This window comes from Corvus cornix, chromosome 5 (genome assembly GCF_000738735.6).
Source record: "Corvus cornix cornix isolate S_Up_H32 chromosome 5, ASM73873v5, whole genome shotgun sequence".
NCBI classification, from domain to species: domain Eukaryota; kingdom Metazoa; phylum Chordata; class Aves; order Passeriformes; family Corvidae; genus Corvus; species Corvus cornix.
In genome coordinates this window covers 37,512,174-37,538,256 of record NC_046335.1, presented here as the reverse complement: position 1 = coordinate 37,538,256, position 26,083 = coordinate 37,512,174, and the positions used below count along the sequence as shown (strand labels likewise).

Sequence of the window (26,083 nt, the reverse complement as noted above, 5' to 3'; positions counted from 1 at the left end):
CCTTGGCTGGAAAGTTCTTCAGAAAGGAAAAATTGATTTTTAGGCTTTTCCTTACTCTCAGGGCTTGACTTCACTACAGCTTTTCTGACCATGACTCCTTTGTCTGTCAATTTGCTGTTCTCCCTGTCGTGTGTCTGGTGACCTTTGATGTGAGAGCACGTTTCTCATTTGCCCTCTCATGTGCTGTGTCCTCCTTAGACCACTGTGGCAAACTGCATCTCTGTGAATCATGACTACATCTTCTGTGGCTGCGCTGACGGCACCGTGCGGATTTTTAACCCTCTGAACCTTCACTTTGTCACCACTCTGCCGAAGCCACACTTCCTGGGAACAGACATCGCAAGTGTGACTGAGGCCAGGTACTGTGGAGAAGGGTGGAAGGGAGCAAGGGAGGCTTGTGGGGGTTAGAACTGTTCCCCAGACCTTTGCCATCTGGAGCATGCTCTTTTTATGGATTAAAATTGGCAGCCTGTTGCAGATCTCTCTGAGCTGTTGCAGCCTTGCCCTGTATGACTGGACTACAGCCCAAACCTGGTTGCTGGAGTACACAGCTTATCTTGCTCTTCATCTCCCTGGGGTTGCTCAGGTCTGGTGGCATTGACATTGCCACCACACCTGAGCATTTTGGCATTGGTTGCTATGAGCAGGCAGGCAGAGGGCACAAGATGCTGTGGCACGCTTCAGTTGTTTCTGTACCATAGCACATCCTTTGCTTATCACTCTCCTCCATAGCAATGATGTTGCTAAGAGATGCCCATGTTCTCATGGGGCATTTTCTCAAAGGCTCTCTTGCAATCTTTTATAGACTTAAATCTACTATTGTCTGTAATATTTCTTCTCCCTCAATCTTGTGCATTCTGCTGTCTTGTTTTCCTATCTTGCTCCAGTATCTTCTGTCTTGGCTTTCTATTTCTTACCTTTTGAGGTGAGTATGTGATTTCTATGCAGTTCAGTCTGCCTCTTGTAGAGGGTGTTTGCCAGTCCTGGCTGGAGGCTTTCCCAGTGTTCTTCTGTTGCCCTCTTTCACTTCTGTCTCTAGTGGGGAAAGAAATCTAAAAACGATACGAATCCACCAGCCGTTATGCCACTGGGTATCTGGAGTCTCCATGTCTACAGATATATACTCTAAACTTTTCTTGGGAACTTTAGGTAAAGGTTCAAACAGTGAACTGTATAATCCTCCTCCAGAAGATAAGTGGGAGATAATGATGTTCCAGTAAGGGAGCTGGAAAAGGAACTCTCTTCAGTTTAAAATGTAAACAGTTTCTGGTAGTGCTAAAATCAAGCAGTTGTATATATGGACTTTTTGAAAAACTCTGCTATTCTCATGCATCAGTTAAGCAGAAATATTCATATGCATCTTAAATATGTATTTGTAGTGCTGATTACAATCTAACAACATTTTAAAATGAATTTATTACTTCCAAAGAAGCTTTAAAACACAGGACTCCTTATGTTCCCAAGCATGCCAGAGCCTCTCTGTGGGATGCCAGTTGCCTGCAGTGAACTGCCCACGACTGTATCAGTTACTTGATTTTTCAGTAGAATTTGGGCTGTGCTCTTCTGCTCTTCCAGCCCTCAAATCTTTGCAAGTGCAGAAGCAGGGCTTCAGTTGTTTGGTGTGCTACGTGCACTTTGGCTTCATGGGTGCTTTAAAATTACCAGTTCTCAACACCCTGGCACTCTGTCTGTAATTACCTTGCTCAATATCATGAGCAGCCTGTGGGATGGTTGAGTTCACCTCAGGGCAACAGAGAGCTCCTTTGTTTGCCTGGCAGCAGGATTGAACAGAGAACACCTGTAGAAGAGATACAGGGTTCACATGGTCATGTGATCTTGGGCCACACCTGGGCAAAGAGGTGTTTACTGGCTCTACAGAATTCCTTTCTAAGTTACCATCAGAGAGCTTGCCTAACTAGAAAGGACATCTGCATTTTATGTTTTATATCCATCTGCAGTTGCTCATCTCACAAGCTGCTGCAAGCAGCACCACGCTGGCCTGTGTGTGGGGTGGGAGTGGAAGGGAAGCAGGCCAGGCAAGTGGCCACTGAAATGAACCATTCCTTTGTCCCTCGTGCTGATGTGCTCCTGTGTTTTGAGTGCAGTGCTTGTTCTTCTACTTGGCAAGAGCAGTTCCTGCTATTAGTAAACAAGATATAGTACCCAGCAAAAGATGATTCTCTCTCTTCTCTTTGTTTTGAGATTATTTGACTTGGATTTTGCCACATGATTATGCAGGGCAAATTACGATGATTTCCAGTAATCATCAAGTGTCCTGTTTGGTCCTTCTTCAGGGAAAATCAGTCACATGTGGTGGGACTCTGTGTTGGATGGCAAGGAGAAAGACTTTTGCAATGGGACTTTGAGGCTTCTTTTGGACTCCGGTTGTTCAAGAGACAGGTCTTCCTGGCCAGCTACTCTCTCTCTATATGCCACAGTGTATTGTTCACCTCAACAGTGCCCTGTGGAGAATCTGAGCTCTCCTGTTTGAGCTCCTTGCCCTGACTCCTAGAGAGCACAAATTAACCAGGCTGTTGTTCTCTCTTTGTGCAGCCGTCTTTTCTCTGGTGTGGCTGATGCGAAGTATCCAGACACAATTGCCTTGACCTTTGACCCCACCAACCAGTGGCTTTCCTGTGTATACAATGACCACAGCCTGTATGTGTGGGATGTCAAAGACCCGAAGAAAGTGGGCAAGGTGTACTCTGCTTTGTATCACTCTTCCTGTGTGTGGAACATTGAGGTATGTTGTCTGCAGACACAGGTGCTGGATTGTGAGTTGCAGCTGAGAAAGTCATCAGACGAGCTACCAAATTTGAATGCAAACACTTACTGTAGAAGGAAAGAATTGACTCAAATTTTCACCTGTGGTTGGTGTGTTTGCTACTGGGCCTGAGAACAGTTCTTTGGCTGCACTGCAACAGCTGACTGATTGTGTGAGATGCAGTGTGCTACTGAAAAAAAAATCTCGCCATTAAAAAGTGAGAAGTGGGAGAAGAAGCAGAATTGAACAAAGCTGAATACAGAGCCTCCTTTTAGAGGATGCAAAAGAGATTATTGCTGACCTCAAAAAATTGCTTGAGATCTGTGGTGAACAAGTGCTTCAAAAAACCATGAAACAGTGATAAAGTCTGAACTCTGGTCCTCCTTAACATATTCACCAGAACATGTGGAAATAGTCTCTCAAGTGTCTGTCATCTTCCAGTCTGTCTAGCTGGCTTTCCCTCAGAGGGACAGAGGGAAGAAAAGGAGGTATAGGAAACAGTGCAGTTGTTAATATGTTGAAATATGTCTAACGGTGGTCAGGAAAGGGGAAAGTGGAAAGAAAGTGGAAGAGGTTGAGAACTCTGTTATTATTTATTAATTGCATCACACCCTTTCCTTCTGAATTATAAATATACAGTAGTAGATGAAAGTTGCAAACAACAGCGCAAGGTGGTTATTGCATGGTCATTGTCTGGGATTTGAGGTGCTCTCTTTGAACTATTAGAAACAAAGGATACTGGCTTGTTGCATGCTTCTTAAGGAGGTTTTTCTGTGATCAGGGAAGCTCAGTGAACATTTGTTTAAAGTCAGTATGAAACTCTGGTCTGCAAAGAGGTTTTTATCAGAACCGTCTGGCTTTCATGTTTAGAAAACAGAACACAACCCTTTTGTCTCATTTTTTTTTGAAATTTGCTACCAGTATCTAGAATGGCAGATGCCAGGCAGTATTATTCAGGGGTTGATTTTACCTGCCCTTAGATGTATCCAGAGGTGAAGGACAACAATCAGCCCTGCCTCCCCCCTGGTTCTTTCATCACCTGCTCCTCTGACAACACCATTCGTCTGTGGAACACTGAAAGCTCCAACATCCATGGCACAGCCCTGCACCGCAACATCCTCAGCAATGTAAGAACCTAGGTTTGGATTGCCTCCTTGTCCTTGGGGTTGCTCTTCTTCACACACAGGTATTCCCAAGTTAAGGCCCAAATTTCTTTGGATCTCCAAGTCAACACAGGTTTCTCTGTAAACTGAGCACAAATCTGGTTACATGTACGAACCTGAAGAAACATGAAAGGAGTACTGGGTGGAAGGACAGTTTGTCTGAAGCAGTCCTGGGGACTATTGCTGTTTTCATAAACTGCCCGTGGATTCATCAAGCTTAGTCTCTTCCATAAGGGCCATATGCTTCAGGAGAGCTGGTTCTCTTTTTCTGCATCTCTGTGATGTGTAACCACTTTTAAGATTTGTTTGGAAAAGGTGCATTAAATGAAGCAGAGGTTGGGGAGAACTGAATGAAAAACAGCTTGCACTCACTTCATCTATATAAGAGGGAGCATAATCATAGAGGACAGTGACTACATATGGACATTTGCTTCAGATCATGGAAGATCTGTGGACACAGCAGTCCTGATCTCAGGAAGCAAGTGGAAAAAATTCTTGCTTTTTCTGTCACTCCTCAGAAGGCTGACTTAGATGATCCCTAGAAGTCTTTCAGATTCCTGCTGCATGCCCTAATATGTTGTAATCACTAATCCCAGAGGTCATCAGTAGTGCAGGAGATGCTGTTAGTTTCTAGCTTGAGTCTTTTGAAAAGGGTGATTGTGAGATACAGCTGGAAACTTTCATCCTACAATATGAAGGTGCTTAGTGCTTGCTGCTAGCTAAGAGGTCTTACCAGTTACAGCATTATTGCCAATAAAATGTTTATGTTGGCCAGGAGCTCAGTTTCTAAGGCAGATGCTTTGCTTTAATATTTGGTAACTAGTAAATATTTCTGGGTGTATTGTGTCCCCAGGACTTGATGAAAATCATCTATGTAGATGACAACACTCAGGTACTTCTGGACACTGATTACAACTCAGCAGGAAGTGCAGAGAAAGCTGATGCACAAGTGCTGGATACAAAGGTGGGGATACGCACGGTCTGTGTGAGTCCCAGCGGGGAGCACCTGGCCTCGGGGGACAGGATAGGCACTCTCAGGTAATCCCATAAACCTTCTTATGCAGATTGCAGTCTGCTCAGACATGAGAATCAGAAACAGGTATTGTTAATTTAATAAACGTACTGAAATGAGCCATGTTGTGTCTTAGAATATATGAGTTGCAGTCTCTGAAGGAAATGCTGAAGGTGGAAGCCCATGACTCTGAGATCCTATGTCTGGAATACTCCAAACCCGACACAGGTAAATGCAGTTGAGCTGATTCCCCTTTGCCTATAAATGTAATGTTGAGCAAGTCAGAATGTCCAACTATGGCATGTTAGAATTATCATGGTGAGCTACTCCTGAATTTCAGAGCAGGCTTGTAGTGTTGGGCCAGTAGGGCCAGCCTTTGAAAAAAGTCTTCTTTCTCTTACTTTGTATTGGAATATTGTATGTTGAGGTTGAAACTTTTTCTGTTTAGTATTATAATGTGAAATTTAGTATTAGTATATATAGTATATTACTATATATATATTATATATATATATAGTATATTATATATGTAATATATATAGTATATTATATATAATACTATATATATTAGTATATATAGTATTATAATGTGAAAATCAGGGGTGTTACTTTGTGTCTGTCTATGCAGTTAGCTACAGTATAATGTTTTGTCCCTAAGATGACTTGGGAAGCTGTTTTAAAAATGACTTTTTAAGTCATGATCTTGCACTCTTTTTAACTTTCTGACAGGTTTAAAGCTCTTAGCCTCAGCCAGTCGGGATAGATTGATTCATGTCTTGGATGCTGGGAAGGACTATAGCCTGCAGCAAACCCTGGATGAACATTCTTCTTCCATCACTGCAGTGAAGTTTGCAGGTAGAAAATTATGGCCTCCCTCCAAAGCTGGGTTTGAGCACTGCTGTTGTCCCGTTGCTACTGTAAAGTAATTTCAGCTACTTAAATACTGGGCTAGGTCAATTTGAAGCTGCAGCTGGGGGTTTTTTTTGGTCATCTTTTTTAGTTGCAGTCCTAAAAGAAGGTGATACTTGCCTTCTTTTCTGGTTTTGCTTTCTTTTCCTCTCCTTCTTCCTCCCAGAAAAAACCTCTCCTGAAAGTCCTCAGCATTTCTTTGGAAAACTGTTTTCTGTAATTATTTACTCCCTTTAACTAATTTCAGAGGACTACATGTTGCTCTTATTTAGGAGAACTGTGAACAGTTGTCCAAAAAAAATCCCCAAACACACACAAAAAAAGTTTTGAGTAAAGTAAATTTGTCATTGCAAACCACTGTAAGAGTCTGCATTCCTGGCAATGGAGCACATTTTATCCCCAGCACCCAGTTGCTACTGATGGTCAGATACCAGTTGGGAACAGCAAGAGTTGGCTGCTCTGTCAGGAAAAGCCAGTAGCCAGGAGTGACAGGAAGGCAGGCAAAGGTAGTGGCCTTTTCCACTGGTAGTGGGAAAGTACCACAGGATATGAACAGGAACAGATCAAGTCCAGTGGCGGTAACTAGGTACAGCCAGTAGTCCAGGTCACCAGACAAATCCATAGTGATAAGATTATGAATTCAAGCAATTCAAGGTCTTGATCAGTCTGGAGTGGTCAGGGACAGCTACAGTTCAGTGCCTGCCAGGCAAGTTCACAGCAGCAAGGCAAGATGGAGTTCAGATCAGGAAGGTGAGTCCATGGGCTGCGTCAGGATTCAGATCATTGTGGGTATGTGTCCAGGCACAGCTGTGGCTGCAATGCTGCTGCCGTGTAGCTCAGCTGGGGCTCAAGGATGAGAACCTCAGCTTGAAAACTGCTCCTGAGTGAAGGGATTCTCTGAAGCTTCACAGCACGGGCTCCCCAATACAACTGTGTGACTTTTCCAAGTTTTTTTCTGGAGGAGCTCCAAGGCCAGCAAAAGTTGCTCTGACAGATCTGTCTTATCAGTGAGCTGGCCTTGAATGCAGCCAGCTGACTTCCTGGGAGATGAGGGAAGTGGGCTCAAGGGCTGGCAGCTAAAGCCTTTGTGCTGGTCTATGAGCCAAGTGCAGGCATGCTCTAAGTGGGTGCAGTCCAAGGGCCTGTGTGATGTTGGATGCATTGTCGCTGCTTAGAGTTTTATCAGGTGTTGCATTGATGAAGGAGCTGATTGGTTACATAAGAGTCCTAAGGGAAGAAGGGAAGCCTGCCCCTGCAGTTAGATAGGGCAGCAAGAAACGTGTGACCAAGTCTAAGGTCTGAAAAGTGCCTATTGCTTCTACAGAGTGTGCATGTGCCATGTTGCCACAGAGTGCTGTGGAACACAGAGGTATGAGCATATTGGTGAGGGAGAAGACAGAATTACATCCTCATCTGTCCTGTAAAGCCTCTGTGTTAAGGCCTCATGCACTCTGAGCATAAAAGACAAATGTCCCTGAGAAGGGGCTTCTGTTTTGCTGCTTGGGGAGGAGTCAGTCTTAGCTAATCAAGACTGGAATAAATGAGCAGTGGTATAAATTGAAACATTTCCTCCACCTTGTGTATGTGTTTATCTTGTGTCTCCTGCCTTTTCTCTCCAGCCAACGATGGGAAAGTGAGAATGATAAGCTGTGGGGCGGACAAGAGCATCTATTTCCGCACTGCGCAGAAGGTAACCTTATCACAGCTTTTTGTACAGTTCTAATTTATAATCTCTCCACAAAGGAGTTACTTCAAAGAATGATATCAGAATTTCTGTATGAGCTTGTTGCTATTTCAGCCTCAGTGCCTCCTGCTGACTCGATAGAAGAGATTACATTCAGAGAACTAGTTCTGTGAAGCACGCAGCTACTCCCAGCCTGACCTCTCCCAGCAAGATGTGAAACACCGAACTGTTAGGATATCTGCTTTTCTTTCACTGCCAGACCTATTGTGAGGACTGGTGAAAGAGTATGTGCTGGAGGGAAGAGTTCCATGTGCCTCCAGTCTCATCTGTTCCCAGCAGCTCCCTGGGAAGGATTGTTTTGTGCTGGCTGTGTGAGAAGACTCATCTGGATTTACTTGTTTTTAAAAACGGATTACCTACTTGATTTTGACACAGTTTTTATCTGTGTGTTTAGACAGGAGAAGGGGTCCAGTTTACCCGAACACATCACATTGTTAGGAAGACCACACTTTATGACATGGATGTGGACCCCAGCTGGAAATACGCAGCTATTGGATGCCAGGATCGTAACATAAGGTTAGTTTCCTTCTCATCTTGAAAATATTTTTGCAGTCATAAACAAGGCAGCCCCATCTCCATCATTATTCCTCTCAGTTCTTTGATACAGCGTTTTCAGACAGATCTGAGGCACTGTGAGGTTGAACTCTGCCTTTCCCCTCACTGATAAAAAGCTGTGACTATGTGCAATGCCCATGGGACTCTTGGCTACTCGTTGCAAAGGTTTTCTACTGGGAGAGCAAGTGTGCCTTCCTTGGCACATCATTGAGCTGTGGGGCAAGAACTTCTGCACTGTGGTAATTTTGGTTTTGAAGGTACTTAGTGAAAAGCTGTGAGGTCCTGTGAAATACCTGGGATTGTGGGAACCTAAAACTGAATTAGATGTGACTGTCATTGAACAAGTGGAGTCTGTTCTCTGTTCCTTTTTTATCCATTTCTCCAATCAGTCTGAATGAAAGCAAAGGAGTCTCTCTGTAGTTGTGTGTCTCCTATTATAGCTGTATGAGATGGTATGAGTTTTGGTCATAGCTAAATATCACTACTGGATGTGATTTGGTTTTGTATTCTAACATAAATAAAGTGTCTTGCTCTCTTTGGTCTAGTATGAAGGAGGCCAGGTATTTTTACAGCAGTGAGGACTGATTGATTATTGGCTTGGGAATAAATCATCAATTTTAATTCAGATGATCTGCCTCTGCATTACTTTTGAGGTTTTTTTTCTTGAACCATTTAACTGATTGGTGATAATACTTCATGGAGATAATTTCTCCACTTCCTGTAGCTTGGCCCTGTTTCCTGTATTTTATGTGGAATGAGGAACAGGGAGAGAAAAGGATCCTGGTGACAAGAGCCCCAGAGCAGTACCTGGGCAAAAATGAGCCATGTTATCTTATGTCACTCCCTCAGGGTTTTCAACATAAGCAGTGGGAAGCAGAAGAAGCTTTACAAGGGATCCCAAGGTGAAGATGGCACCCTTATCAAAGTAAGCTGTTTTCTTTTCCTTCCATTTTCAGTTTTTTTTCAGCTTCTCTGAATGCAGCTCAGGGGCAAGAAAATGAAATACAAATCTGAATACAGTAATTTGTTTTTTTTTTTTTTTTTTTTTTTTACTTGCTCCATACTCTGTCCTTTACCCTGCTGCTGCTTCCTTCTATTTCCACCCTTAAGGGCTGGTAATGTATTTGGGTTTCATGAGGCTAAAACAGGAAAAGAGTCAATGAATGCTGAAGCTGATGTATGATTTTTCTCTCTGTCCTGTTTCTGAAGTGAGTCACTGGACCATGCTGTAAAAACAAGTGGAACTGCACCAATATCTGTCAGGAGATGGTTTAATCCATTTAATTTGATATTTTACTTTCTACTCCAGAGACCTCATTCTGGGTTTCTTGACTGGTTTTGTTAGTGGAATTAGTTAGTTTTGTTAGTTAGTTTTTAAAGTGGAAATGCCTGTTGATCAGTGTTTGTGAAGTCGATTTCAGAGGGCAAATACAAGGGAAACTCTTTGAGTTGATAAAATTAAATAGCATCTGCCCTGAAAAGCTTGGGTCTTGGAGTTCTGGACAAGCCTGGTACTTCTTAGAGAGCATCTGTGGATGTTTTCTACCTGCTGAGTGCATCCAGGCCTTGGGCCAGCATAGCATGCCTGTTTCTGCCACTATCCAGGGCTTACCCTGGTAAATCTGATGTGTACAAGATTCACAGTTGAGTGGAAGAACTGCATTCTTGTCTATCTATAAAGAGGGAAAACCAGTTGACAAAATCAAAATATCTCTCAGGTTAAGTTGCCAAACAAGCTTCTTCATTGTATTTTTATTTTTCACTGATAATTTTTCTACTGCTATAATGCAGTAGTATAATTATTAGGGCCTGGAAGGAATGTCCTTTGAGGAGCAGCTGAGGACATTGGGCTTACCTTGTTTGGAGAGGAAGAGGCTGAAGGGTGACCACATTGCTCTCTACAGCTTCCTGAGGAGGGGACACAGAGAGGGAGGTGCTGAGCTCTTCTCCCTGGGATCCAGTGACAGGATATATGGAAATGGTTCAAATTTGCAGTGGGGAGGTTTAGTCTGGACATTAGGAAGCATTTCTTTCCTGAGAGTTTGGTAAAACACTGGGACAGATGTCCTGGAGAGGTGGTCAATGCCCCAAGCCTGAGAGTGTTGAAGATGTGTTTGATCAATGCGCTTAATAACAAGCTTTAATTTGGTCAACTCTGAACTGGTCAGGCAGGAATAGATGATAGTTGTAGTTCCCTTCTAGTTGAAATTATTGATGGGTGTAAATAACTGGGTAAAAAGGGAGGGGAAAACAAACAATTTTGTTCAGTGTCAGTTCTTCTGTTTTACAGAGAATGAAAAATTCTTTCTCTTTGCCTATTATAATTCCTACAAATTTTTTATAAGCCAGAGTAAAGAAAATGAAAAATTGATGCTACACTTTAAATTGCTGATAAGCTTAGGTGCTTGATTAGATCTTTCTCAGACAAGAAACCATGAAATGTTCTGAGAGCTGGATTTTTTGTTTTTAGTATCCTTTTTGGTGTTGTTTTTTTTTTTTTTTAATGTGTATCTCAATTACTTTTACTGTTGCTTTGCTCATTTTTAAGACAATTATGTAACCAAGGGATTATGGTTGTCTCTGGAATTTAAACTTCCTTGGCATGTTATTCTGAGATCATAATACACATTGCAGTTTAATGAGTAGAACCCAAACAGTGATGCTGGAAGCAAACATCAACAAAATAAACATAAGGAACCAGAAGAATTACCATTATTTAAATACCATGTCTCCCTTGAAAAACATAGTTTTCCCTCTCAGTTCCTTAAAACTCTATAAAAGACAGAGCAGGACATTGGGTGACAGTAACTGTATTTGCTGTGTAGTGCTGCTTTAGACCTGGTCAGGCATTTTCAGGGGATTTTCTATTTGATCCAAGATAAAGCAACAAATAGGTGCATATGAAAAAACACACAATGAACAAAATAGCTGAAAAATGGGAGTTGCAAATGTTGGAGTTGTGACAGCATCATTATCGAAGTTCCTTGGCAGTGTTGAGTTCTTTTTTGCTTTCTCTCCTGAAGACTTGAATCCTGTAATATTTCACTTAACTCTGTCAGATGTGATTTTTTTTTTCTTTTTTTATGGTGTGTGTGTTTTGGGGTTGGGGGTGTTCTTGTTGTTTTGTTTTGATCTTAACATAGAAGAAAGTAAGACCCCAATGGTTAGAAGAAAGTAGGAGAGAGGTAGAGGTCTGTCCACTGGTGGCAATGCCTTCACAGTCATGAAGGCATTTAATTTAAGTGCCTTCAGTCTCTGATTAGGTTGGAGAGACTCCTAGAAGTCTAGTCAGGATTAGGTAGGAGATTTGTCCTGGAATGCTGGATAGGGTGGTACTCAGTTGGAATCCTGTGGGCGCTACTTGCATTTTATTCTGACTGTCTTGGGTGTTCTGGACTATTTTCATGTAGTTTGAAGGTAGTTTCTCACCAGACCTTTGCATTCCTCTGGTCTCCTAAACCAGGTGCAAACAGACCCTTCTGGTCTTTACATTGCAACCAGTTGTTCTGACAAGAACCTCTCCATCTTTGATTTCTATTCTGGCGAGTGTGTTGCAACCATGTATGGACACTCAGGTAAGGCTTGTAACCTTCTGGAAATGCATTTTTTTCTGCTGATGACTATATAGTAGGGTCTGATACTAGTCAAAGCTTTCTGAAGATTCCTCCCCACCAAAGTTTACCTAATTGGTATTTTTGAGTAGGTTGTAGTTGGATGAAATTGTAAGAGCCTATTTTATTGCAAGTTCAATTTTTGCATTTTGCACACAAGTGCACACACACACAAATGTCAAGCCATGTATTTACTTACACAGTTTTTCTAATAGCCTATAAGGTAGTCTGTGTTTTTTTTAGTGTATTCAGTTTCATTATGATATACCCTCAGCTCCTACCATGCAGGAGCTGTTCTATTATAGGCTAAAAGAGAATTCAGTCTTCATGTATATTTTGCCGTGGGGTCCCCTTCCTATGTCAAGCCTAGATTCTTGGTTAAATGGTTATGGTAATTGGGGCATATTGATCTGTGAAGTGTGAATTACTGAATATAGCTAGCCTATTTGGCTAATGATCTCTTCTGTCCATTTCAATAATTCAGGGAAGATTGGTTTTTTTGTGCTTTACTTCACACAGAGATTGTAACTGGGATGAAATTCAGTAATGACTGCAAACATCTGATCTCTGTTTCTGGTGACAGGTAAGAGGTTTTGCTTGTTTGTAATACTGGCTCATGCCATCTCATACTGGATCTAGGATGTCCTTAAGAAAGGTAGATTTTTTTTTTTTTAGGGATGTTTTATGAATTCCAAATAAATCTGATAGGTTTCTGAATCCTAAATGTGTGCTGTTGGCAAAGCTCACAGAGTTTATGTTATGAAATACCCATGTGAAGTATTTTCCTTTTCTGAGTGTAAATACTATTCTCTGCTGGAAAGGGGACAGAGATGTGACCTGTTTCCTGACCAGCCTTCAGGTCTGTAATATAAGGCATCTTGTGCTATTTTTGCTAGTAGTGCCGAAACTTTTTCTTGCACTACTCCCGTTGGTGAGGTTTCACCAGGTGAAAGAGCTTGTTTAGCAGCAAAAGGGACAGGCCTGTCCCCGCTTTTTGATCCTGTCCATATGGTCCTCTTCCCACTCCCCTGAGTCAGCAGTGGTGCAGCTGAGCCCTCATTCAGCTGATTCAGGTCACTACATCACTACTCGCCTGAGATGAGTTTCTGCACATTTAGTGAGCTAAATCAGTTCACTAAAAGCTTAAGTAATCACCAGACTGAGCCCAAGGGAAAAAGGAGAATATGTGCCTAGTACGATGATTGTATAGGTGAGTGGAGCCACTATTTCTGGAATCAGTGAATGCTTAAATCAGCTGAACTGGATAAAATTTTTCTTTTGAGAAAGATGGTTCCTGGGGTGCTATTGCAAGTTTAGAGCAACCCAGATTCTCTCTCTCTCTCTCTTTTTTTTTTTTTTTTAATTAATAAAACACAACTGAATTGGAAAGAGGGTTTTAGAGGGTGAGTTGTTACAGAACATACAATATATCACATGAAATCTCATCAGTTGGTTGTTTCTGTCTTTCAGTAATAAACAAATTATTTAGTTTTCCTCTTTCTTTTCCTTTCATGTGGTTAAATAGTTTAGGGAAAAAAGTTGCAGGAGAGAGAATCCTTTTGTTGTGAACTTCTGACAAATTCCAGAAACATGGAAGGTTTGAAATCCCTAGTGATCCTTGTGATTTAGTGCAACATTCTTTTGTTGACATTTCCATGAGAAAAAGGGTCATTTTCTTCACTAAGGGTATGCAGGAGTTGGATGAGAAGTGAGGAAAGGATGCATGAAGAAGTCTGCTATAAAGAGATGAGAAAGCATCTTTTTCAAAGGAGAACAGGGAAAATAGTCTGTTCACACACAGCAGCATGTGCAAAGAATAGAGCTGAGAACAGAAAGAAAAACAGAGATGAGAAAAGACACAAGGACTGTGAGATTCATGTGAGAAAAGTAATGCAAAGTAAGAAAAAACAAAACAAAACCCCCTCCCCAACCCCAGCAAAAGAAGGGGTAGGTGGGTGCTCGTTTCTGTAGAGTTTGTGTTGAGTGCAGGTTGTTTGCTGCTTGTCTCTAGGTTTGATAACTGCGGGCGTGGGATTAACGAACAAGCCAGATTTGCTTTCAGAATTTTGTTTCCTCCATTTCAGTACCTTTTCAGCAGCAGATTATGGTTGCTGTTACTTGCAGAGAGCTGCTCCTTGAGGGGAAACAGCTGGCTGCCCTGGGTTGCCATGGTTCCCAGACACAGTGCCTCAGCCCTTTCTCCTGGTTGAAAAGCTCCAGTGGGAAGATGACAGTGTGTTCACAGGCAGTGGGGGAAGTGTCTGTATGTGATTTCAGTAGCTGGGAGTGGTGCTCCTGAGCATGGCACTGGGGACAAGAAGGGAAGTTTTAGTTTTGCTCTAAAATCTCCACAGACTGCAGACAGGGGTTTATGGGCTTTTTTGGTGTGATATGGTTAAAACCTTTTAAATTGTTTCCTCATGAGAGAGAAAAAAATGAAGAACATTCAGGTATTCAGTATCCTAGCACTTTTGACATTTGCCTCAGGTCAGGGAGACCAAAGTTCATGGTCGTTGTTCAAAATGGCAAAGCAAATTAATGTTTACATGCTATCAAGAAAAGAGGAAGAAGTCAGTAATTGAAAAGTCTTCTGTGTATTGGAGTACTGGCACTGATGGGTCTTGAAAAACTGAATTAAATCCTCTTTGGATTCCAAAGCAGGGTGCAGGATTTTATAAGTGATAGCCAAAACACCATCTCTGTTTCTACATCAGTGTAGGTATACCCAGCTAGACAGGAAAGATGACTGAGATGAAAAGAATTAGTTAGCACTAGGGTCAAATTTCAAAGACAATGCTGGTCATTTTACTTTCTAGTAGCTGAACATGAGATATGGTATTCTTTAATGTGATGAGGAATATATTTTTTTAAGCTGAATTTCTGAAGAAATTCATGAAATGAGACCACACTGTTGGTTTCCTTCTCTCAAATGCTTTTGAATCTGTTGACCAAACTCAGTCAAATTTCACAGAACATTCTGAATTGGAAGGGGCCCACAAGGATCATCAAATCCAGCTCTTAAGTGAATGGCCCATACAGGGATTGAATTTATAGCCTTGGTGTTATTAGCACTGTGCTCTGACATGCTGAGCTAATGGCTGCGTAAATTCTGTGCAAGTGTCCTGTATGGAGTGCCAAGTAAAATATTAGGAACACCCTGACTGCAAAAAGTACTGCCACATGAGCTTAACTGTTATTACAGCACAGAGACTCCATGGGATGGTGGGCATTAGGAAGGCCTTGCCTTTGCGGGGGTAGTGGCAGTCAGAGACTTCATCCACTGGTAGAGGATGCAAGGGACATCTGTAGGCTCCACTTACCCTGGTGACCATGGAGGGACTTGTTACAGCATTTCCTTTAGCAGCTGGTCAGATAGTCAAATAAAGGTATGGGATCAGAGACAGGTCTGTGTAAATATCTCTGCAGTTGCTCTCGCTCATAGGGAGTCTTTGACAGGCAGGTTCAACCCTTTTGTCATGAGGCTTGTGATGGGATTGAGTTTTTTTGAAGCTGTTTCTGCGTGTGTCTCTCTGCTGCAGACAGAAGGGCTCTTGTTTGTCTCTGCAGTGGGAATTAGTACCAATAAACTTAACTGAGACTTGGTGCCAGCCTCACCTTTCCCTCTTTCAGCTGCATCTTCATCTGGCGTCTGAGCTCAGAGATGACCATCAACATGCGGCAGCGACTGTCTGACATGAAACAGAGAGGGAAGCAGGCGGAGAAGTCTCCTCCTCACAAGGCAGCTGGACTCATGAGGTGAGCAGAGCAGACTGAGAAGAGGTGGCTGGCTTTGTAGGGTGGAATGTGAAAGAGTGGCACTGGGATTCAACTGTTAAGGTTTTTGCTGTCTTCACTGATAGTGTCTTCCAAAAGTTCTCGTATTCCTCTGTTGAATTTGCCATGGGTTTTGTACCCCTCTTCTTTGGATATAGAAACCAGACTGGGATCTTCAGACAGGCTTAGTGTGCTTCACTAATTGCAATATGTATGCAATGCCTCTCGTGTCTTAATTTAGTTTAATGATGTGGTCAGAAATTTTAATAAGCAGTTCACCTAGGAATAGTGAGGATGGTACACAGAATCCTACCAGGGAAGCTGTGATCCTTCTTGAATAAAGTTCTCTAGATCTAAGCTGAATGCAATTTAAAGGCTGCTTTCTGCAGTGTCAGTACTGAAGTACACCTGTGAGCTGTATGAATTGGCTATGTTTATCATAATTCTAAAACATTCCTTACAGTTTTGCTGTTTCTTTGTTAACTATTTTCTGGAGGCTTTGTAAAAACCCAGCTAAAATAATTATAATATGAATAATAAACACAAAAATAATTTAAATAGAAAAAGCTCTTGCTAGCTAAATATTATTTTTTGCTTGGTAAACAACGTATCTAAAAACAAATTACTGCAGCCTACAAGCTAAATAGATCTAAATTTATCTGGTGACCTTTCTTTAAAAAGTAGTGCTTCTGTTTTTAAACAGAACAAGAGTGACAGGGCATTTTTGATTATTAGTGCAATGTGTTTGGTTTCTCTGTAGTTTGTAAGTAACTGAGACTAGTTGGATTGTAAGCAATGCAGGGGAGAGTCCTGACCAAAATGATACGAGATCACAGTGGGGGAAAAAAGGATAAACACAGATTTTTTTGTTGTTGTTGTTCCTATGTCCCAAATGACTACAAATGGAGTTCTGGATATAAAAGTACCCAAAGCGTTAGAGGATTTACCACACTGGTTGTTGAGTATCACGAGGACTGTCCCACCCCCTTTGGGAGCAAGCAATGTTGTAACAAGTCTGTCTGCATAGTTTTGTTTTGGAAAGTCTTGATCTGCTCATTCTTGAAATGAGTCTTGTCTAGTAAGTGCTTTTGGTAACGATGCTGGGAAAACTCAGGAAGCCTTTTTTCTACATAAAGTTCGGGATCTGTCAAGCAATGTGCTTTTTATAGCAGTCTCTCCATTATTCCACCAGCTGCAGCCTTACCCTACCACAGCTCAGCCTGTGACAGATAATCCCAGTCCTGTTCCACGTGAGGTGATACTTGTTTCCATCACAGACGCTTGCTGAAGGGCGGTGCTAGTGCCACGCCAAGCCCATATTAAACTTGTTTGGTAGCCTCTTTGCAAGCCTTGAATCTGCTTGTCAGCTTTGAAAGCTTGTTTTCAGTTTTGATTGTCCGCTGTGGTAACTGGAGATCAGCAAAGACATAACTTCAGAGCATTTTGGATTGGTACTGACGATGGAAGAAGAGCCTATTGGACCAGCATTATTGAGGTGGGAGAAGGAAAACTAATGAACTTGAGTGAGATTTATTTTCTAGGTGCCCTGCATCTGTTCTGATTGTTTCCAGAGCCTGTCTGTGTAGGTTGCAGTAGAGAGTTGAGTTGCAACTTGTGGTGTAAAGTTGTTGTCTCAAAAGACTGCCAGTAGTATGAGAGAGTTCCCTGCCTGGTGATAATTCCTTTGTTCTACTAGATCTTCTTTAGAACAGTATTGCTAGAATTTGGTGGGGGAAGTAACACTTTCTGCTAGTTCCATGGTATGAGCGTATTACAGGATGAATAATCAAAATAATACTGGGGTAACAAAATTGATCTGAGGAGGCAGTGGGAGATGAAGATTTCCAGTTCAGGACAGTGCTTTCTATCCAGTTGCAACTGTCAGGGCAGGAGCTGACCCAGGTGAGTAACATGAGCAGTGTAAACACACAGAAGGTGCCTTTTTGGGTAAAACCAGTGCTTCACAAAGCCCAGTATTCTGCCTGTGATCGTGGCAGTGGAAGATGCTATTTAGTGAGACACTCTGTGAGCCTTGCTGTATGAGCCTTTGTGGTCCATTTGCCTCATGCTCCTTTGTTACATCAGGGATGTTAGGAGGTACATCTCTATGTGTTCCCTTTACTATCTGGTCATGGACCATTGTCCACTGAGTTTGTATAAATTCTTTTTGAACTTCATAATATTGCCTGCCTCTGCAGCCTTCTTTGGTGGCAAGTTCCTGGAGTTCACTGCTCTCTGTGGAAAGGACTTTTTTTGTCTCTGTTAAAACACATTCCTACTAGTTTTATTGAAAGTCCTCTGATTCTGAATATTGTGATCTTTTGTTCTGCTGCCAGCTATTGGTAGTGCCCATGGTTTTGTAAACCTTTTTCATAACCTCTCTTCGTCCAGCCTGTTCTTTGAACTGAAGAGCTCCAGCATTTTCAGTCCCTCCAAAAATTTTAGACACTAAAGTTTCTCCTCTGACTCACCTTTATGGGATATTGTATTATCTTAGAACTGCTCTGATCTATATGACCCACAGTTCTCCATATTGTGCCTGAGAGCCTTTGAGTTCTGCTTCTGGTTGTGGTCATTGCAGATGTGTGCTTTTTTCTGAACATGAGGAGCTTTGATAGTTGAGGATAACAGAACTTGTACTCTGCTGATATTGCTGGTACATTTTGGTTTTAAGGCTTTTATATTTTCAGTGAAGGGATCATGTAAAGGCCATTTAGCAGGGTTTTGGTTTTGATCCAAGTATGCATTTATAGTTTAGAAAAGCTTGTCTCAAGTTTTAAACTGATTTTACTGTGGAATGTTTGCAAGGCTTATAGTAATTTTTTATCTGGGCATTTCTATTTTTTCATATTAATTTTAAAAATCACTATATTTGTAGCTTTCCTCGACTCTCTATTATAAATAGCAGGAGATAAAAATGCTATGCAAATTGCATAAAAGTTATATATGTATGCTGAAGAAGTACAGTGTGCTGTCAGATATATTTGGAAAGAAGAGCTCCTTATCAAATTCTCAGTGGGTCTCGTCCAGTCCAGGAAAGCTGCCTTGTTCCCCGGGGCAGGTTTTGATGCCTTATCAGAAATGGTGCTTCAGTCTGTGATGAACTACTGCAATTATAACACTGGGTGAACTCTGAAGTCAGTGGACTGTGATCCTTCTGTGGGGAAAACCGGAATAACTCCTTTTAAAACACTTCAACATTTGAAGGGGAAGCAGGAGGACATAATCTGCCAGTGATACCTACCACACAGGATGTTACAGTTTCATAAATACATCCCTAAAGCTGAGGGTTTAAGTAGCACAAGATCAGAGTAGGAATGCTGACAACATACCTCTTTAAATGGATAGTTGCCATTCTTGTCTGCTTTGTTTTGTTTTGAGAAAACAAAACAGGGTTGGATTCAGGTCATGCAAAATAATACACAGTACCTATTATCAGATATACTAGAACTCCATTATGACATCTGGTGCTTTTAAGTCTATACCATGTCCTGAAGACTTTCTAATTTAAGGTTCTTCCTTGCCATTCACCCTGTACTGTCTGACCCTTCAAAAACTGGGAGCTGAAGGGCAACTGACACTGCTGCCCCATATAGAACAAGATCCAGCTTGTAGTGAGCTGGGAGTTTGCATCTTCTCCCTGGCAACTAACAATAGAACAAGGGAAAATGACCTCAAGCTCTTTCCCTTTCAAGGGAAATTCATGTTGAACATTAGGAAAAATTTCTTCACTGAAAGAGTCATTAAGCATTGGAACAGGGTCCCAAGGGAAAATCGTTGAGTCACCACCCCTGGAAGTGTTAATAAATGAATAGACATAACACTTCATGATATGGTTTAGTGGGCATGGTGATATTCAGTCAGATGTTGGTCTTTATGATCTTGGAGGTCTTTTCAACCTCAATGATTCTATGATTCTATGGTGCTAGAATGGGATCATTCCTCAGCAAAGAAGATGAACAAGTACAATTAAAACACTTGCTCTGAGTCACATGTATCATGAGAATTGGACATGTCTGTACATGCTGTTCTGGAATAGCTACTCTGAAACGTTCATTCTCATATAATGATGCTTTGGGGTTTGGCTCTCAGCAGGAATTCCGCAAACCCCAGAAGTCTTACTCCTTAATTTTCAAAGTGCTCTCATGTGGTGCTTATTTGGAAACAGCTTCTGTGCTTGAAAACTCACTGTACATTACACCAACTCCCATCTAAGCATGAAAAAGAACTGAGGAAGAGTATTGAGGAGATGTGTGCAACAGGGGACTTAGGAGAAAATGCAAAGTACATGGGGGAAGGCAGGGAAAGAAAGGAGAAATAGTGAAGTCTGAATTAGTGAACTCTGAATTGAAGGGTTGACTTGGGCAAGAACAACAGTTAAAACACTCAAGATCTTGTGAGCCTAGTTTTCATTTCAGGAGTATCTCAGTTTCAGGTCAGTGGGCCTAGGATCATTTTGAAAATATCATTCATTCATCTGTCTCCCTTCAAGTTACAGAACTGAGTTTGAAAAGCATACCTGAGTTGTAAAAAGAAGGATGTGAAAGAGGAGCGGGAATTTTTGCTGGGATAATGCAAGATAACCTTATGTGTATCGAATACGTTACTTCATAACTTGTTTATCACTTCCTGTGAGGTATGAATAAACACCCATCTGACTTCCAAAATATGTTTTGCATTCTCTTACTCTGCTACTTTAAGGATACTAGAACATACCTTTTCCCCCCTCGCTAATATTTTCAGTCACCATCTGATGGACAGGGGCCATCTTTCTATTTGTAACATAAAAGACATGGATAGCAATCCTCCCTTCTCCATTTGCGCCAATGACAGTACCCATAGGAGCTTGACAAACACATAATCTTGCCTCGCCATATCACCTCATTGTTGTGAGGTATTCAACCAGCTAGATGTTTACAGGTCTAATAATCCAACCCTTCTGTCTCAATAAACTCCTCAAACAACCATGATGAATACAAGCAGATGGATGCTATCAAAGTTACTGATACAAAGTTAATATTGCCTACCACAAATAAATGTAATTAATATATGTCATAGGATGAAACATGGCATAACCTCAAACATACTGTAGTGCTTGGGCTTTGTTGGGACTCCCCTGCTTAGACACAGGAACCTGAGAGTGACAAGATGGGCATACAAGGAGACAGTAGAAAAGATGAAGAGACTGACAAACTCAAATGTCAAAAGTAGACGTGGATGACCAAAATGAAACTTTTTCATTTGAGAACTCTGCAGGCTACAGTCACTTTCACTTTTTTTTGCTAGAACACTTCAAAGCTCATCTGAAATTATTGGGTAGTTATTACTCCTAAAAAAATGGAAATTAGTGTTCTGCCACTACACAGGAAGAGAAAAGATTAAAATACCTTAGCTGTGTCTTACAGTGTTTCAATACTGCCTGCTGTCTGTCAGCTGCTGGAGAAATTGGTCCCTCGCCAGACTGCTCTGTATTTGGTGGATGAGCTATTTTTATTTCATGAATAATGCTTGGCACTCAACACCCACCAGTGATATCCTATAAATGTCACTAATGATGAATTTGGCACTCTAGCACAAGGCCATGGAGTGAGGGCTACTCAAATGTGTTTGCTGGGGATTTTTCTTTCTTTAAGTATTGTCCAAAGGTTCATTTGTTCATTTGGTTCTGTGGGCTGAAGTAGTGAGTGGAGGAAAGGGAAGAGGACGAGAAAGAGGGAGGGTAAAATTTGGTGTTACTGAATGTCCTTGATTGGTAGTGGGCTGTTCTGTGCTGGGAGTGCCTCTGAGGTCTGTGGTAAAACTTGTCTTGATCTACTTTAATCAAAGATCTGCCCAAGATATGTTTTATGTGATCCTTGTGCTTGAAAGCTAAAATAGTCAGCATGGTGCTCTTATGGTGTGTGGGCTGTGCCTTCAGGTTCTGCCTGGAGCAATCCTTGAAATGAACCTCTGTTATGGGATAATTTGCTGTAAACCCAATTACTTTCAGAGACTATCTCTGACATTTTTGATGTGTAAATCAGTTCCAGAGAAGAAATGCTTAAGGGTGGGAAAAATATTTGCCTTTCAAATATAATCTACCATCTTGACCTTATCAGCTGGCAGAGTCTGAAATGGAAGGCCCAGTTTCATTCCACTTGTCTTTCTCAGACTTGTTTACTTCTGACTTCTGTCAACCTTCCATGCATATGAGAACATTTCTGTGGCAGGTTCTGCACGTCCTTGTGCAGGGTTTAGCTTGCCCATTCTCTCAGAGGTGGGTTGTGCTAGAGCGAGGGCTGTTTGAGAGAGTTGAGGAAGCCTCCTGAATACGGATGGAGATAAGGTGGAGAACTGGTGTAAGGATTGAAATGGTGGGCAGTTCTTGCATAAACCATAATACTCCTCCTAATTCCTACCTTTCAGGCATGAGTCCATCTCTGCCTTGTCCTCTGTGCCTGCACTCTCATCAGACAGTGACAAGGATGGTGAAGATGAAGGGAATGATGAAGATGAGTTACGAGGGCTGCAGTCTTTCCATATTCAGTCCAACTGCAACACTGAGAGAGACTCAGGTATAAATGGGAGAGGGGCGTGGGCAGAGATGGAGGAAAATGGCATGGATGTGAAGGGAGAAGATGAGAGAGACTCGCTTGGGGATAACAAGGTACAGGCAGAAAGAGAGAGACCAAAAAAGAAGCAGATGGATAGATACCAGTGGGTAATGTGAAGCTGCCCATGCCTGCATCAGAAGAGGGGTACATTTCAGAGTTCTCTGTCTAGAAATACAGTTGTTAAATTGGCAAGTTTCTTGCTAGTTCCAACTGGCTAAAAAATTTGTTTTTTAATAGTTTCATGGGCTGGGGTCCACAAGCTATTAAAAGTCTGCAGAAGCCAAAAGAGATCAAGAAATCTTCTCAGAAGAGAGCATTTTAGAGATGTCTGATAAAACTTAGAGATTGCTATTATTAATTTGATGTATTTTTACCACAGATGTTACAGTGTATTGGAGCAGACTTTTTTCCCAAGCCATTGCACTGCACTATGGCAAGTGTTCTGCAGTGGTCTGCTGATTCAATGAAAATCTTACATAAAACTGTATGTCTCCATTAAAATTTTGATACAATGATTTGCACAGTCCATGGGAAAGCATGTGTTGACAATGGTTCAAAAGGTGTAGGAATACTGCCTTTATGGAAAGATGACATAAGAGCTTGTTCAAAAGCTAGACTGCTGGCTAGGATGTCAACTAGGTGCATATCTGTTTACCTTTCCAGATCCAGACCTTACCCTCTCAAGAAGCCTTTCCCAATGGGAAATGAGGAGGGTGAGTTACTAAACCTTCAGATTGTATTTCTTGTTATAGGGAAACTGAAGAAGAAATTCCCAGAGAGATTAAAATCTTCATTGCATGTGTGGGAAAGGTGCAGCTGTGGTGGGAAACCATTGAGAAGCCTCTCTGAAGAATGATTTGGAGATGGCAAAATAGAGCCTAGTTTAAGAGACTAGGGTGTTTAGAATCTAGAGTTGCACTTGGGATTTTTACATCAGTGTCTTTCCATCAGATGTTATGCTTTTGTCTTTTCCTTTTTGATTTGAATCTCATGTGGTGCTGAAGCTATTCATATACTTGGATCTGAGCAAGACATTTAACTGTTCAACTGTGCAAGAGGCAACAACAAAAGTATAATTTTTACTTGATGCTTTATGATTAATGGTGCAATTTCAAGCTGTCTCTCAGTTTTGAGACTTTTATTGAGATGGACATAATTGTGTTTTTCTGTGGGTCTTGTGTTTTTTCTCCTGTTTTTCCATCACCAAAACTCAGTCCCTAAGGTAGTTTGTCTCTTAATTTCCTTCAGGCCAAAGAGATAGCAGCAATCCAGCGTTCAGAGGCACCAATGAGCAAGATGCCCCGGCAACGTGGTCGCTGGTCCCAGCCAACCAGCAACATAGAGATGACTGTGAAATCCATGCTTGACCTGCGCCAGCTGGAGTCCTTCTCTGTTTCCCGTTCTCCAAGTCGAGACTCGCTGTCTCAAAACAGCAATGGGGATGACAGAGAAGAGCACACTGACCTTCCGGTGCACATCAACAAAGTAAGGACAGTAGTACTCTGAGGAGGTGAACCCACTCTGAGTGTGTCTGTCCTGCATCTGTTTGTTATTACCTACATTTATTACTACCTGATGCCATTCTTTTTATTGTTAAAGGTTTTCTAAGTGACTTCTGAGGAACTTTATTAGATAACTCTTTTGTAGTTAGTACTCCTGCAGTGTGTGATTCTGCTGTCTTACAGCAGAGACCATATGAGATCAAGGCTTCTCTTCAATGACAGGACAACCTCATGTTTTCTTTTAGCTCTTTGAATACTTATGTCAAAAACAAGCTGAGAAGTTGAGCTTGGAATTACAGGTGTGTAAAAACCTGGTTAACTGTTAGCTCACTCTGCTGGGATGCAGTTTCTTGACTCCAGTAGCCACTGAAATGTGGCTCATGATTCCCTTAGTTGTGGGCTGTGCTAGATTAGTAAATTCTCTCTAATCTCTGTATCGATGGATCACAGCAAATAATGTGTGCTCATCCTCAGAAAGCTAGTGCCTGTTTTCCAGTAGCAGTCTGTCCCAGTGCCTAGCTTCATTAATGGTTTTCTTTCCCCTATAACTGTGTGACTGAGAAGAGGATTGAGATTGTTGTGTACAGTAATTCAGTTTTTCAGCTGTGGGCCAGTTTAGTGAATTGTCTGATCAGTCCATAGAAGGTAATGGAAGAACCTGCTGCCACATGGCTTACACTCCTGATGTGTGGTCAAAGAGTACTTTACCAAAGAATTTTAAGGAATTGCAAACAAGGAACAAAACAGGAAAGTACAGCAGTAGTCTGACAAGTTTAGTAAATAAGGAGCAGAAAAGACATAGGATTGCTGTGTTTTCTGATCTCAGATTGCTGATCATATTCTGTGCTGTAATGCATACTTTCTAACCCTGCACAGCACTTGCTGATGTAAGTTAAAACACTGGTTATATCTAGTTTTCTCTCTTTTTAATTAAACCAGGTTGGCAGCTCAATACCTCCCCAAGATAATGGGTCTTGTGTGCGACCCCAAGTGATTCGGCTTGTGTCTTGTGAAGAGGGGATTTTCTCTCAGGAACTGGAACCTTCTGAGAGTGAGGAATGTGTAATCTATCCTGAGCAAGATGAAATCCATCCCACAGACTCTAGCAGGTTAAAAATAATCTCTCTGCTGTGCATGGCTCAGATGTTTCTGTTCTGATTTTCTTGCAGCTTGTGTGGTAACTTTGAATTGACTTACTGCCTGATTGATGTCAGGCATGTTTAGTTGTGAGTTTTATGTCAGATGGATGCTGGAGGAATATGAAACTAAGAAGGCACCATTAAAATAATTTTCCTCTGAGGAAACTGCACATTAGCAGTCTCCTTCAAGTTTTTTTTTTTTTTTTTTTTGTTGAATAAACAACTTGGGAGCAGTCTTTTTGCTTTCTCTCTTATCTGGGTTGAAAATAGCAAGGGAAAACTTGGAAGCTGGAAAACTCACTGACAGTGACACATATATGGCTGTGAAATGCCTACCCAGGAGAAATGACAGGATGCTTACTTATGAAAACTGGGCAAGAATTTAGCAAATGTAGTGTGTGATTACTCTTTTATGGGAAATAGAATGACTTGCATGCTACAGAAGGAATTGGAAAGGACACTGGAGACAGTGGAAACCTTTTTTTATTCCTCTGCTGTTTCTTCTGTTTTAATTCTATATGATTTAATTTTTCTGTGCTCCATTTTTTCCCCTTCCCTGAATTTTATTCTTTCATTTCCCTCTTAACCTGATGCTAGTAGCTGTTTAATTTCCTTTCTCTTCTCCTGTTATGTTTTAGAGAGTGGGGCTGATAGCTTTAGACAGACTTTTATGCAAGAGTGCATGCCAAGATTTTGCAGTTGAGGCTGCTAGGTTTTGCCTAGTTTATCTTTATTTTTCATTTTTAATTTTGTGATAACATTTGGACAGAGTAGACCCATGTGCTGCTCCATCACGTAAGAAAGGGAGGCCCTCTGGCGATGTTGGATACAGACTGGACACGTGGCAAGGTTTACAGAGTTTGGGCGCTGCCAGGGGTAGTTGCTATTCAGTTCTGTTGATTGTCTTCTGCATCCTACCTTGCTTTGGAGTACATTGGAAACCAAAGTATTTCAAAAAGTGGAAAACTGAAGTCCTTAGGCATCAGGCAAAAGAACAGTGCTGGTGACATTTGACAAAATAAGATTCATGAGATCACAACAGAAATCAGTAACCCTGTCATGCAAGATTGTATTTTTGTATGATGTTCTTCACTAAATTAGTCTTTCTCAAAGCCAGAATCTTGTATATTTTGCATCACAGAATTTGCCCAAAGAAGCAGGTTATGAACATGGGAAAAAAGTGTATTAGAGCTTAAATCTATGGCAAACTAGGGTTTCTCTCCTGCAGGTATAGGCGTGGTTTTAGTCCCTTTTTCATTATGTAAACCTGTACATTTGTTCCTCACCTGTGCTGGAAATCAAGCCAGGGCAGTGTGG

The 26,083-nt window shown here is 41.5% G+C and overlaps 1 protein-coding gene across 6 annotated transcripts in view; it reads left to right on the top strand.

Annotated features, from left to right (window-relative positions):
• MAPKBP1 (mitogen-activated protein kinase binding protein 1) overlaps positions 1-26,083 on the top strand; it is a 102,523-nt gene that overhangs the window by 62,209 nt on the left and 14,231 nt on the right. For all 6 annotated transcript variants that reach the window (XM_039551910.1, XM_039551912.1, XM_039551906.1 and 3 more), the window contains 16 exons: positions 199-359; positions 2,554-2,743; positions 3,745-3,891; positions 4,781-4,965; positions 5,076-5,167; positions 5,669-5,794; positions 7,468-7,538; positions 7,987-8,108; positions 8,997-9,072; positions 11,611-11,722; positions 12,278-12,341; positions 15,389-15,514; positions 21,938-22,086; positions 22,789-22,838; positions 23,374-23,610; positions 24,567-24,736. In XM_039551910.1, the coding sequence (XP_039407844.1) occupies positions 199-359; positions 2,554-2,743; positions 3,745-3,891; positions 4,781-4,965; positions 5,076-5,167; positions 5,669-5,794; positions 7,468-7,538; positions 7,987-8,108; positions 8,997-9,072; positions 11,611-11,722; positions 12,278-12,341; positions 15,389-15,514; positions 21,938-22,086; positions 22,789-22,838; positions 23,374-23,610; positions 24,567-24,736 (2,078 nt within the window). The remainder of the gene's footprint in view (positions 1-198; positions 360-2,553; positions 2,744-3,744; positions 3,892-4,780; positions 4,966-5,075; positions 5,168-5,668; positions 5,795-7,467; positions 7,539-7,986; positions 8,109-8,996; positions 9,073-11,610; positions 11,723-12,277; positions 12,342-15,388; positions 15,515-21,937; positions 22,087-22,788; positions 22,839-23,373; positions 23,611-24,566; positions 24,737-26,083) is intronic.